Source organism: Eretmochelys imbricata, chromosome 8 (genome assembly GCF_965152235.1).
Source record: "Eretmochelys imbricata isolate rEreImb1 chromosome 8, rEreImb1.hap1, whole genome shotgun sequence".
In the NCBI taxonomy this organism is placed as follows: domain Eukaryota; kingdom Metazoa; phylum Chordata; order Testudines; family Cheloniidae; genus Eretmochelys; species Eretmochelys imbricata.
This window is the reverse complement of record NC_135579.1, coordinates 6,222,343-6,234,459: the sequence shown is the minus strand read 5'-3', so window position 1 is coordinate 6,234,459 and position 12,117 is coordinate 6,222,343. Positions and strand designations below refer to the sequence as shown.

General features: G+C 55.4%; 1 protein-coding gene across 1 annotated transcript; it reads right to left on the bottom strand.

Annotated features, from left to right (window-relative positions):
* Positions 1-607: 607 nt before the first annotated feature.
* Positions 608-11,855, bottom strand: SPARC (secreted protein acidic and cysteine rich). Its single transcript, XM_077824643.1, has 9 exons — positions 11,799-11,855; positions 8,731-8,781; positions 7,906-8,005; positions 7,651-7,772; positions 7,225-7,345; positions 4,045-4,178; positions 3,513-3,661; positions 2,383-2,531; positions 608-827 (listed from the first exon to the last, which is right to left on the bottom strand). Exons 1-9 carry the CDS (start codon positions 11,853-11,855, stop codon positions 799-801), a joined length of 912 nt encoding a protein of 303 aa, XP_077680769.1. The 3' UTR covers positions 608-798.
* Between the last annotated feature and the right edge of the window lie 262 nt (positions 11,856-12,117).

The window sequence follows — 12,117 nt, the reverse complement described above, 5'->3', positions numbered from 1 at the left end:
AATCGCATCAGCAAGGTCAAATAAAAATACCACCACCAAACATGTCAGCACCAAAAGCTAACTTTAAAGCATGGAAAACACAAGAACAATACAATCACCGAGTAATAATAAAGCACGTAGCATTTTCAAACCTTTATTTTTAGAGGGGATTTTACATGATGGGTTTTAATTAATTTGTGCGTTTTTTAAAAACTATTTGTGCCCAATTATTAATAAATTCAAGCCCTGGGAATTTTGCCATTCTGGATCTTCAGTGTCTATCCCACTCCCTTCTCCATCCTCCCTAACAGGAGCTAAAATCCAGCACCCCAAACTTTCACCACCAATTGCTCCGCTAAACTTTGGAAAGCCCAATCTTCTAACATCCTCTGGATACATCTGCCCTCACTTGCTGTCTGGAAATCAGGGAGTTAATCCTCTGGGATGGCTTTCCTTTACATTGAAACATCTGAAGAACATGTTAGTAAGGAGTTTGAAAAAAAAAATCCAAGAGCGGATACGAAGAGGGAGTAGCTATTTAGCACAGGAACAGGGCTGGTTATTGTAACGTCATTGTCGAATCAGAGAGCAGAGAAGAACACACCAAAATGGATGAGTGAGCAGAGTATTCTAGTGGTATTCATTAGGCTACTAACCATAAGTTGTTGTCTCTTTTAGCACCGTTAATATACGTTTAGATCTATATTAGCACCTTGTCCCCAGGGGAAAAAACAAAACAAAAAAGGTTTAAAAATAAAAGGAAACAGGAGGTAAAAAAAGAAAAGAAAAGAGGAGGCAACAGAGAAGGAAGCTGCTGGCTTAGATCACGAGGTCCTTGTCAATGTCCTCTGCAAAAGGAGAGAGAGAAGAAGTTAAAGTCTTCACTAGCATTCAGACTATGCTGTATGTAACCCAGGCTAATGCCGCGTGGGTCTTTGTCCCCCTCTAGTGGTTACATCGCACAGAGACGTTAATGACTACTACTGCCTTCAAGCTATCAGACTCACCCCTCTTCTGACTCCTTTCTTGTTCAGTAAAAAGGCTGGAAAGGCATGGAGGGGCTCCAAAGGAGGAGGAAGATTCCCCTGGCACATGCCCTTTGAAAGCTCTGGCACAGGCGTGCCAGGGGGCAGAGCTGGTCATGGAAGGGGCATGTTGTGGGAGGGATCACAGCATATAGCACATGCTTAATTTAAAGCCACTTCAGCACCCTTCTCCTCCTAAGGTGTGAGTTCTGTGCTGCTGAAGGCTCTCAGGATGGGTGCTTTTAGCTCATGTGGTAAAAGTTCCTCCTTTTAGACCTAAAGTTCCCAGGGATTCCTTCCCAGGTTCAGTCTCCACGGCAGATGACCCAATCGGGAGTCATTCCACACCCAATTGTTTTGTGGTGGATGCAGTGATCTGCTGGGTTTTGGCAAAGCTAAGCAATGACTTCCAGGTATGTGGGAAGTTAACAGGCAGATATTCACTCAGCAACAATGACATCTAGGCAAGGTTAAGGGCAGGGGGGTCACTCAGGTGCTCTCTGAAATAGCAACCGTCATGTTTATTGCCTCCGAAGCACTGCCATCTATTCTGATATTCTTCACTAGCACACGCTTTCTTTGGGGCAGGCCTGCTATTTCCTACGTATTTGTACAGCACCTCGCACAACTGGGTCCGGCCTTGAGGTGCTACCACAGTAGAAATGGTAAATCATAATAAACAAGGCCTCGGCTGAAGGCCTGGGGGTTCGTTGTGCTGGGGCTCATCAGCCTAATGAATCCTGTGCAGTTCAGGAGATACGCCATCTTTATTAAATAGGACTAGCGGGAATATGAACTAGATCCCTTTCAGTTTGCACCCGTAGCAGTCACACGGGGCAGTTACAATGCAGCGCAGTACTGAGGGCTGTGGTTCCCTCCCCTCTACTCCAAACTGCAGGGCCATGTAGACAAAAGCCCTAACGCCAGAAGGGGAGAGCTGGGCCAACGCTGAGCACTGAGCACTTTTGAAAATCCCACCGCGGAGGAACCAATAGATCTTTTCCCCCCTGTCCCCATTGCCTAAGCTTCTAGGATTTTCTCCGCCCTGTTTATGGCCGGGGCAGAGGTCACCCCAAGTAGGAGAGTGTTTTGACAAGCAAAGGCATTAATTCTATTCGTGCTGTTATTTGTTTAGTGGCCAAAGGGTGCCTGCCGCTTTCTGGGCTGACAGGGAAAGATGCCCCTCACAGATTAGGACCAGGCTTTGTAAATGATGCACAAATCACCCCCTGCCTTTGCTGCTGCCTTCTCTTTAGCCCTTGGTCAGCGAGGATCTCTGAGAGCTGTCTTCGGACCAGTCCCACCCTTCCCTGCATTCTGCCTGCCCCTTCCTCTACTGTCCCCAGCTGCCACCAGGGCGGGGACAGCAGCTACTTACTCTCCTTGATGCCAAAGCAGCTGCCCCATTCCTCCAGGGCGATGTACTTGTCGTTGTCCAGGTCACACTCTTCAAAGAAGCGGGTGGTGCAGTGCTCCATGGGGATGAGAGGCGCTCGGAGTGGGGCCAGCTCGGTGTGAGACAGGTATCTGCCAGGAGAGCCGAGATGGTCTGAGCCCCAGGCCAGAGTCCCCCCAACAATGCACCACAGCCTTGCTCTGCTGATGGGGCGGGGAGCATCACTGCACCCTCCTTCCCCACCCCCCGTGTGTGGCTTCTGGTACGTGTGTGGCTCAACTCCACGTCCTCCCACCCGAGAACGCTCTCTGGACCAGCTCCAGGGCCCAATGGAGTTAATGGAGTCTGGGCAGCGGGTCAAGCGGCTGACATGGGGTCTGGCTAAGAGCAATGCCTTCCCTTGGAAACCGTCCACCCGGCGGTCAGTGACCTCATTCCCTCGACCACTCTCTGGCCACCTGAGCCGTCCAGCGCTGTCCCGACAGCAACTCAGACACATGGGTGTTTATCCCGTCACAGCCCAGTAAAGGCAGGCATGGAGCACAGAGCGCAGAGGGTTAATGCTGGCTCACAAATCTCCCCCTCCGCTGCATGTATTTATAGTGTCTTATCATCCTCATCTTCACGGCGGGGCTCGGCATCCTTTTCCTTGCACAGCCCGTTCCTTCCTGCTAGCCTGCCCGTGCTGTGATCCGTCGCCATCTGGATCTGAGCCAGGCAAAGGGCAGGCCTCTCCCCGGCAAAGCTCTGCTAATTGAGCCTTGAATACCTCAGCCCTGCCAGTCCCGAGCCCCAGGCCCGGCTTGCTGAGTTCCCTGCAATCCTCCCCTGCATGGCCTCCCGCCATGCCAGTGCTGATCCCCACCCGGCTGCTTTGCCAGTGCACCGCAACCTGAACCTACCGACGTCCTGCCCGCTGCTGGGCTTCTCTGGAGCACAGAACTCCTGCAACCATGTGCAGTGGTTCAGCAATGTGCACAGACTCTCAGGGGCTGGGATAAGACCGAGACACCCATTGCACTTGTGACCTGATCTGAGTGTGAGCCCAGCAAGCCGGCAGAGAAAGGCCAGGGAATCAGCCCGTAGCCCCGGCTGGGAGGGGAGCTCCGTACCCATCAATGGGATGCTGGTCCAGCTGCCCGAATTGCCAGTGCACGGGGAAGATGTACATGTTATAGTTCTTCTCGAAGTCGCGGGCCAGCAGCTCCACAGTGTGCTCGCCGGCTTCCAGGCGCTTCTCGTTCTCGTGGATCTTTTTCACCTGTTAAAGCAGAGACCTCGTGAAGCTGCCTGGTGACTGCGGCTGGGAGCCCGCCTCCTGGACAGAGCCGTGGGGGTCACTGTCAAAGGGGGACAAAGAGGCTGGCTGGGCAGGGGGTTGCTCTAGGACGATGGAGTGCTAACGAGCAAGAGCATTACTGGCGGGTGTGTGAACGGGGGCGTTCTGAGTTGCTCGCTAGGGTGAGCTTTGTGTGCACACGCCAGCCTGCAATTAGGCTGGGATTCAGGGGCGCACCACCGTGTGCTGGCTGGAATCCACCTCGGCATTAGCAGAGCTCCCTGCAGGCACCAGGGCACACGGGATTGGGTCACGGCGGGCACCGGGGAGGGCTCCCCACACGCCCGGACACTGCGTCCACTCACCTTGAGCTTCTGCTTCTCCGTCAGCAGGTTGTTGTCCTCGTCGCGCTCGTACAGGGTGACCAGCACGTTCTTGAGCCAGTCGCGCATGCGCAGAGGAAACTCGGTCAGCTCCGTGTCCAGGCAGGGAGGAATGTCTGGAACCCAAGCACAGAGCCATCAGCGCGGTGCCCGGCCCGGGCCTCTCCCCTGTGGGGCCCTGCCCAGCTTCCCTAGTGGGACCGGAACAGGACGCCCATTCAAGACAATGTCGCCTCCTCGGCCCTTGAGCCGCTGGGTGGGGCTTCACCTCGGCTCTGCTGTTTGCTGCGGCCTGCTGCAGTTTATGTATCCAGGCATTTTTCTGCTGTGTTCGTGGTTGCATTTCTTCCCCCGGAGCAGCACATGCTCTCTTGGGGACACCCCTACCTCCCTCGGGGCTGCTGGGATCAACCCTTCCATGCAGCCCCACTGATGGGGACCCATGAACGATCCAGCCATGGTGGCGGAAGGGGAAGTCTCCTCTAATTCCACCATGAATCTGTGGGCTCAGTGCAAAAACCACCAGGCGGAAATCCTATTGCTGGAGGTCAGACTCGATGATCATAGCAGTCCCCTCTGGCCTTAACTTAGGAATCCATAAACCTGGTGGCTCTGTGCTGTTGTCTGCCACAGTCAAGCTAGCGTGAGCCTGCATTCTGTTTGCTGTCGCCCGGCGAAACCCCATCCCACCCCCTCTTGCTTCCCATCCTGCCACCAGAAACGGCGCCTGGGGCTATGGTTTAATCACTTGAGCTTTCTGCTGCAGCTACTATGAGACGCTGTGAAGGAATCTGTTGCCCGCACGGGACGGGGATGCTGCGGGAAGCAAAACACACCAGCCGCTGTGCTGATCAAGCTTGTTTTGGAAAGAGCAAACCACCGATTTATTGGCAAGCTGCAGCCATCTGGGCCGGGGGGGGTGGGGGGGAATGGGAGAGGCGTCGGAAAACTCTTTATATTTAGAAACAATTCAACGGTTCTTCTTGATCAGCCCCCTGCTACCAGGGATGTCTTCCTGAATGTCTTCTCCTGCTTGAGGGGCCTGCCAGCTCCTGCCACCTATTTCTCACCCAGAGTCCAAACCCTCGGTCTGTTCCCTGCCAATTGATTGCTGTGGAAATTATTCCGTCGCCCACAGAGGATTAAGGATGATCGAGTAGGGAATAAGCAGCAGGAGCAGATGAAAATCTGATGGTATACAGATTCCATTTTCCTGCAGTGGTCCCTTGTGGCGAAAGAACATGCAGATAAATGTAGAGAACTGATCATCTGACATCTGGGTTTGTTGCTAAAGAGATTCAACATCCCTCCACCAGGTGTCAACGGCCCTACGTGGTTTACTTTACATTGTCCTTAAATGCCCGTGAGTTTAGCACCTGGCTCCTGTGTAAAACGGCAGGTCCCTACATGCAGCCCGTGTGGGCAGCTGGTTCTTTGGGCACCAGATCATCACTTTGAAACTCCCACTATCAGCAGGTGGCTGGTGCTGCTCCTAGAAACCCCAGCAAATGCAAATCAAGGTGCTTTCCCATATAGCCCTGTACATGAAGGGTCTCTGCATGAAGCATTGTGTGATAAGCTGCTGTCTACAAGCCTTCCCACCCTTGCCCCCTGAATAACACCAGCTGCAAGAAATCCAGCAGCATGTGGCTTAAGAGAGAAGTGCTGGATAAAATATAGAGGCCTCATTGTCACCTGGAGTTCTCTGCTGAATCATACTCCTGAGCGGCCGCCTATCCCCTGCTAGGTGCTGTCTAGCAGAGACACCGTGATCACAATAAGGCTATTATGCAAGGAGAGCTCGGGGGGGGGAGGTGGGCAGGTCTGAACAGAACCCGGCTTTGCATTTGAAATGGGCATTCCAGGATGAAACAATCTGCTCCTTTCAGGCCTCCCGCCTTTCAGAAGTGCTGAGCCAGCAAAACGCTTAGCGGTGGGGCTCGTCTAGTGATTGCAATTCCCTCTGCCCTGGCAGCTCCAATGAGTCCGCAGGCCGCCTTCCCTTTGCATTACATAAGCTGGCAGAGACCCTAGGGCTGGCTGCACCGGTTGTGAGGTCTGGGCACGTGGGCCGGTCACGGGCCAGGCTTGGACGGTGGGACCAAATGGAGAGCTCCAGCCCGCAGGGCACGTTGCACCGTTGTCAGCGCCTGTTGCGTGTGCTTATGAGATCAGAGGCTGGGGAGAAACGGTGCTGCCTGTGCTTGATCCCAGTGGCCTTCCCAAGGATAGATGAGCGGTAGGAAAAAGCACGACCCTTAAGGCCAAATTCTGGCTGTTTCCCTGGGAGGAATGCTGGCGCCAGGCTGTAGTGGCCACACAAAGGTACCTCAAGCTCTCGTGCCGGTGCTGGGCAGAGGCAGGCAGCCAGCTCAGGGGGCCCAGTCCAATGACACTTACTGCTGCTTCATAAATGAGTAGCAGAGCCCTGGTCACATCCCCAGCCTGGCTGGTGCTGCGCCTTGGGCCCAGGGAGTGCCACAGGCTGGCGGCATTCTACCTGGGTCCAGGGCGGGTGCCCGGGGGGGCTGAGGGACAAAGAGAGTCCCAGCACGCCCTTCCGATCTCCCATGCAGGAGTGCCCAGAAGGTGCTGATGGCTAGGTTGTCACGGTGGTGGAGCTGGACGCGGGTACCCATTTAGGACCAGGAAATGCTGCAGGAACGTACGTTCTCCTGGCAGTCCCTGTCTGCTTTTACACTGAGAACTGGGGAGAATTTCCTGACCGCAGCCCATTCGGTGAGGCAAGCCCCATCAAGGACCTTAGGGGACAGGGGATGTGCTATCTTATTAAAAGGCAGGATCAGGAACCCCTGGCACAAACAGATGATCGGCCCTGGTCAGCCTTGACTGTGGGACCATTCCCCTTAAATGGTTACCTCCTCTCCCAGCTCATGGGTTCTAGTGGAGGGAAGAGGAAGGGTCTTTCCTGCAGCCCCTTTGCCCTTTCAGGATTTGGTTAGAAGGCAGCAGCTGATCCTTGGCTTGTGTGTGCCCGGCACCGGGAGTCTATACTCCAGCACCATGGACGAGCTGCAGGGTTGCAAGCCAGACATTGGAGATAACTGGTTGTTGAGCAGCAAGTAGATGTGCCATAGACCCCTGTTAGGAGCTATGCGGGGGCCGGTTGGCCTCCTTACCCCTGTGAAGGTGCAAACTCACATTTGCAGGGCCCGATGTAGTCCAGGTGGAGCTTGTGTCCCTTCTTGGTGCCCTCCAGGGTGCACTTGGTGGCAAAGAAGTGGCAGGAGGAGTCATAGGTCTTGTTGTCAGTGCCACATACCTGCGGGGAAGGGGACAGAACATTAGAGAGACTCACGGCGAGTCAGCCTGGCGAACTCTTGGCCCTGACGCCTTCCCTACAGGAACGAGAGCGAGGCAACGAACTTATTTTTGATGGGCCACCAGATTGAGGAATTAGTGACCGGGGCCAGAATCAAACCTGTGACCCCGGGGGAAGACTCCATCTCCTATGATCAGTCTCCTAAGCCATTCAGGGCCGCGGACTAGTCGTCATGTGACGTACAGGCAGCAGCTCGGCTTCTCCCATCCTTGTCCTCCTTAATAGCGCTTCATTTCTCGGCTCACCTTCTCGAACAGGCCAACGCTGGGTGGGCAGGTGGAGGGGTCTTGGCACACGCACATGGGGGTGTTGTTGTCGTCCACCTCGCAGATTTTGCCATGCTTGCAGTGATGGTTCTGGCAGGGATCTGAAAGGGGGCGGGAAAGCAAAGTTGGATCTGAGCCCAATCCCCCATCAGGAGGAAGGGACAGATGTCTCTGGTCCCTGGGCTGGGATGCTGCAGAGCAGGGCAGGGAGTGGGCAGGTGGGGAGTCACTTACTCTCAGCGACAATCTCCTCCACGTCCTCGGTGGGCTCCTCGAACTCCCCAACCTCCACCTGGACGGGATTGACTCCGACAGGCTCCTGGAAGGCAGGAGACTGGCTCAGCCACAGATTGGCCAGTGGGATACGGTGCATGGTCACTATAGCCAGAATTAGCACGAGAACTCGGCCCCCAGGGAGTGGCCAGATTTGCAGTGCTGGGTGCTGAGCTTGCTGGGAAATCTGACCATGTGCCATTTAGCAGGTCCCACTGAAAGAGGGTGGGAGGGGTTCCACACAGAAGCCAAAGCTTGGACAGATAATTTACGGCCGGTGATGGGACACTCGATGGGGAGGGCTCTGAGTCACAACAGAGAATTCTTTCCCAAATGTCTGGCTGGTGGGTCTTGCCCACATGCTCAGGGTCTATCTGATTGCCAGATTTGGGGTCTGGAAGAAATTGTCCCCTGGGTCAGATTGGCAAAGATCCTGGTGGTTTTTCGCTTTCTCTGCAGCATGGGGCAGGGGTTCTTGCAGGTTTAAACTATTGTAAATTGTGGATTCTCTGTAACTTGAAATCTTTAAACCAGGGTGGGCAAACTACGGCCCATGGGCTGGATCCGGCCCACCAGTCATTTTAATCTGGCCCTTGAGCTCCCACTGGGGAGATGGGTGTGGGCCTTTCCAGCATGTGGGGGAGCGCTACGTGGCTCCGGGAAGCAGCGACATGGCCCCTCTCCAGCTCCTACACGTAGGGGCAGCCAGAGGGCTGCACGCTGCCCCCACCCCAAGCACCGCCCCCAAAGTGTACAAGAGAGAGGCAATGCTGTGTCATTTCATACCACGGTTGTAGGATCCTCCACTACTTCAATCTCATCTGGCAGGGCTTCCTGCTGGAAAGGGGGAAGAAGGGGGAAAGTGCTGTCAGAAACGTGACCTCCCCCACATCTCACATCTCCTGCCCCATGGCCCCCTTTTCACAGCCGAGCCCAGATCCTCGTATGGACAGGTCAGCATCCTCAGGAAGGGGAACCCTGCCGGCTGGGGAAGCCATGAAACAGTGATGCCTTTTGTCTCTATTTCCCGCACCTTTGCACTCCTACACGCTCTGCCTGTATGCAGAGAGGGCCACCGTTTGGTACTCAGAGCTGTGCCTGGCCCTTGTTCGCTTCGTCAATGCACAGCGTCACCGGAGCCAAGTGGGACCTCTCCTGATGGAGAGAGGCAGCCATTCCCACGTTGTTGACATGGGACGCAGCCGCATCTCACCCCTTGCTGAGCTGCGGGAATTCTTGAGCTCTTGATCAGCATAATAGAAATGTTGTGTGGAGTCTGGTAGGGGCATGAGATGCCCGGTGGGCAGAGGATGAGCGGGGGTCTATGTCAGGGCTGTGCCAGATAAGAGTTTGGCTCGAAGAAAAGCCTTCCCCATCTGCTGCCCTCCGAGCAGCTCCAGCTCCACTCTTCAACGCAGAACAAGGGTACTCATCCCAAGGGCCCCCGCCTGGGAAGAGGCATTTGGGGGTGTCAGTGAGGCCGAGTCCCCTCCCACACAATTATTAATTACTGTTATTATGTATTCATTCCTTGCATTGCAATAAGAGCCCCGGTCACGGAGCAGGATCCCATTGTGCTAGGCGCTGAACAAATGATCAGAAAGAGGGTCCCTGCCCCACAGAGCTTGCAATCTCAGCTTGCTCTTCACTTCCTCTCACTCAGCCCTCTGGCAGCAGCTCCCTGCTGGCAATGCCTCACTGCCTGCATTCCCCCTGACCCAGTGGCAGGGCGGCAGCTCGCAGAGAGCCTGTGCTTGCAGGCCAATGGGCTAATAACATTCATGACTCCCAATGTGCAGAGGAGAGAGGGGCACCTCCGTGGGCAGCTTCTCTTGGATCTTTGCTTTACTAGTGGAGACCCTCTTAAGATCTTCCCTACCTCTGACTTCACAAGGGGCATCAGGTTTCTCCAAGGGCCACTCTTGGAGCACCGCTTGGGCTAGACGCCCCAGTGGACTGGGTTACTGAATCTGAACTAATGTCTTAGGAGTTAAGCCTGGCTGAGGACGTTCCAGCTCCTTTGACTCACAGTCCGGCTGTATTGGAATTTCAGGTGCCAGGCGTCTGATTGCTAAATTACCCTCCCTACCATGTGGCTACTGGGATCCCAAGTGGTACTGTTCGGAGCAGCTCCTGATGGAACGCGTGTTGGTCTCCTGGTCCCTTAACCCCTTCACCAGATGTCAGATGGCCCATAGCCATTTCTGGCTATCCAGGAGGAGCATTTTCTCTCCCTTCCCAGCTATGCCCGGTTATTTCATTTAGAATCAAAAGGGTTAATGGCCATGCAGTCCTACCTTTTTGGCCTAGGCCCTGATTTGGGCTGCACCCCCTGTGAAATCTCCTTGCCCTGGGGCATGATTTTGTGCAGGGGCTTAGAAGGCACATAATCAGTAAGAGCACCATTCCCATGGGATTCTGTTCTGTTCCCCCATGGGCACTTGTTCATGCTTTATTCTAAATCTCCCGCACAATGGCTCCATGGCTTCCTCCCCTCTGCAAGGGTTTACTGGGAGACAGAGAAGCATTTCATAGGAACCAGCAGATAAAGATCAGGCAGTGACCATAGTACCACAAGGAAGTGGGTGATGGTTGAAGATGAGTTAGGGTCCCAAACCTATGGGAAAATGGGCCATGAGGTTCACATTAGCTTCAGCAGCTGCGAAAAGGGGAGTCACAATGAGGCTGTTACAGTTAGGGTCAAGTCAGTGCCACAACGCGGAAAAAACCCCACCCAATACAGGATTTTCCTAGGCATTTACTGGGGAGGTGTAAGCAGTGATGCGCTGCCAAAATCTTAACAACCGGTTCCCTATAAAAAGTTCTGATGTAAGGGACGTGCCCCAGTATGTATTTTTTGTACCAACCGGGTGACCATACGTCCATATTTTCCCGGGAGCAATTTTTAAATTCCTCCCGGACGGAGATTTAAGAGGCTGCAGGAAGTGCGGTAGGGGCTGGCTGCAGGCAGAGGGTACGGGGGTGGCTGGAGGCAGGGGCTGGCTGCGGGCAGGGCGGAGGGTGCGGGGGTGGCTGGAGGCAGGGGCTGGCTGCGGGCAGGGCGGAGGGTGCGGGGGTGGCTGGAGGCAGGGGCTGGCTGCGGGCAGGGCAGGGGGTGCAGCAGGGGCTGGCTGCAGGCAGGGCAGGGGATACGGGGGTGGCTGGAGGCAGGGGTGCTGCAGGCAGGGCAGGGGGTGTGGCAGAGGCTGGCTGCAGGCAGAGGGTGGCGGGGGTGGCTGGAGGCAGGGGCTGCAGGGAGTGGCTGGAGACAGGGGCTGGCTGCGGGCAGGGCAGGGGGTGCGGCAGGGGGTGGCTGCGGGCAGGGCGGGGGGTGCGGCAGGGGCTGGCTGCGGGCAGGGGGTGCAGGGGGTGGCTGGAGACAGGGGGTGCAGGGGGTGGCTGTGGACAGGGTGGTGGGTGCTCACGGGGAGAGCGGCTCGGAGCAGCCCGAGCAGCAGGACGCAGCCCAGGCCCAGCAGAGCAGCCGGGGACCCACCCGGCAGCAGCGGGAGCCCCAGGGCCAGGGGTCGGGGGAGCAGCAGCAGCACCAGGGCTCGTGCCCAGGGCCAGGGGGCAGCCCATGTGGCTCCCGCAGTGCAGCGCCCCCGGTGGCCAGAGGAGGAATTACATCACTTCCCGGCTGGAGCCCATGAAAGCCTCAGCGCCCCCTGCAGGGAAGCGGGTTAACAATCTGTTCTAAAACTGCTCCAAGATGTAACAACCGGTTCGCGCGAACCGGCTCCAGCTCACCACTGGGTGTAAGTTAACAACCTTCTACTGGTGGCAGGCTGGCACAGGGACTGCCTATTCTGGGAAGGGAAGGTGGCAGGATGAGGGTCAGGCAAAATACTTACAGGTGTTGCCAGTGCCGTGCCAGCTAGGCAGAGAAGGAAGAAGATCCAGGCCCGCATCTTTCAATGAAGCCTGGATAAACGGGAGAGAAAAAGAACAAGGGTTAGACATTAGCATTACCGAGTGAAGCTTTATCACCTGCAAAATTCACGGCAGGAGGGCATCTGGGTCACTGATTCCCTGGTCTGGTCTGGAGAGAGCTTGGATGGAAGGTGGAAAAGGCCTTCACAAACTAGGAGTCCAGCTAATAACCATGAACTCATGTCTGCAGTGTTTTTCATCTAAGGATCTCAAAGCACTTTATAATTATGCAATGGCCAA

Coding starts and splice junctions, on each gene's coding strand:
- SPARC (XM_077824643.1), bottom strand. CDS start 11,855: ATGCGGGCCTGGATCTTCTTCCTTCTCTGCCTAGCTGGCACGGCACTG. Junction 2,532..3,512: donor GACCAGCATCCCATTGATGG/GTACGGAGCTCC, acceptor CTCTCCTGGCAG/ATACCTGTCTCACACCGAGC. Junction 828..2,382: donor CTGCTTTGGCATCAAGGAGA/GTAAGTAGCTGC, acceptor CTCCTTTTGCAG/AGGACATTGACAAGGACCTC.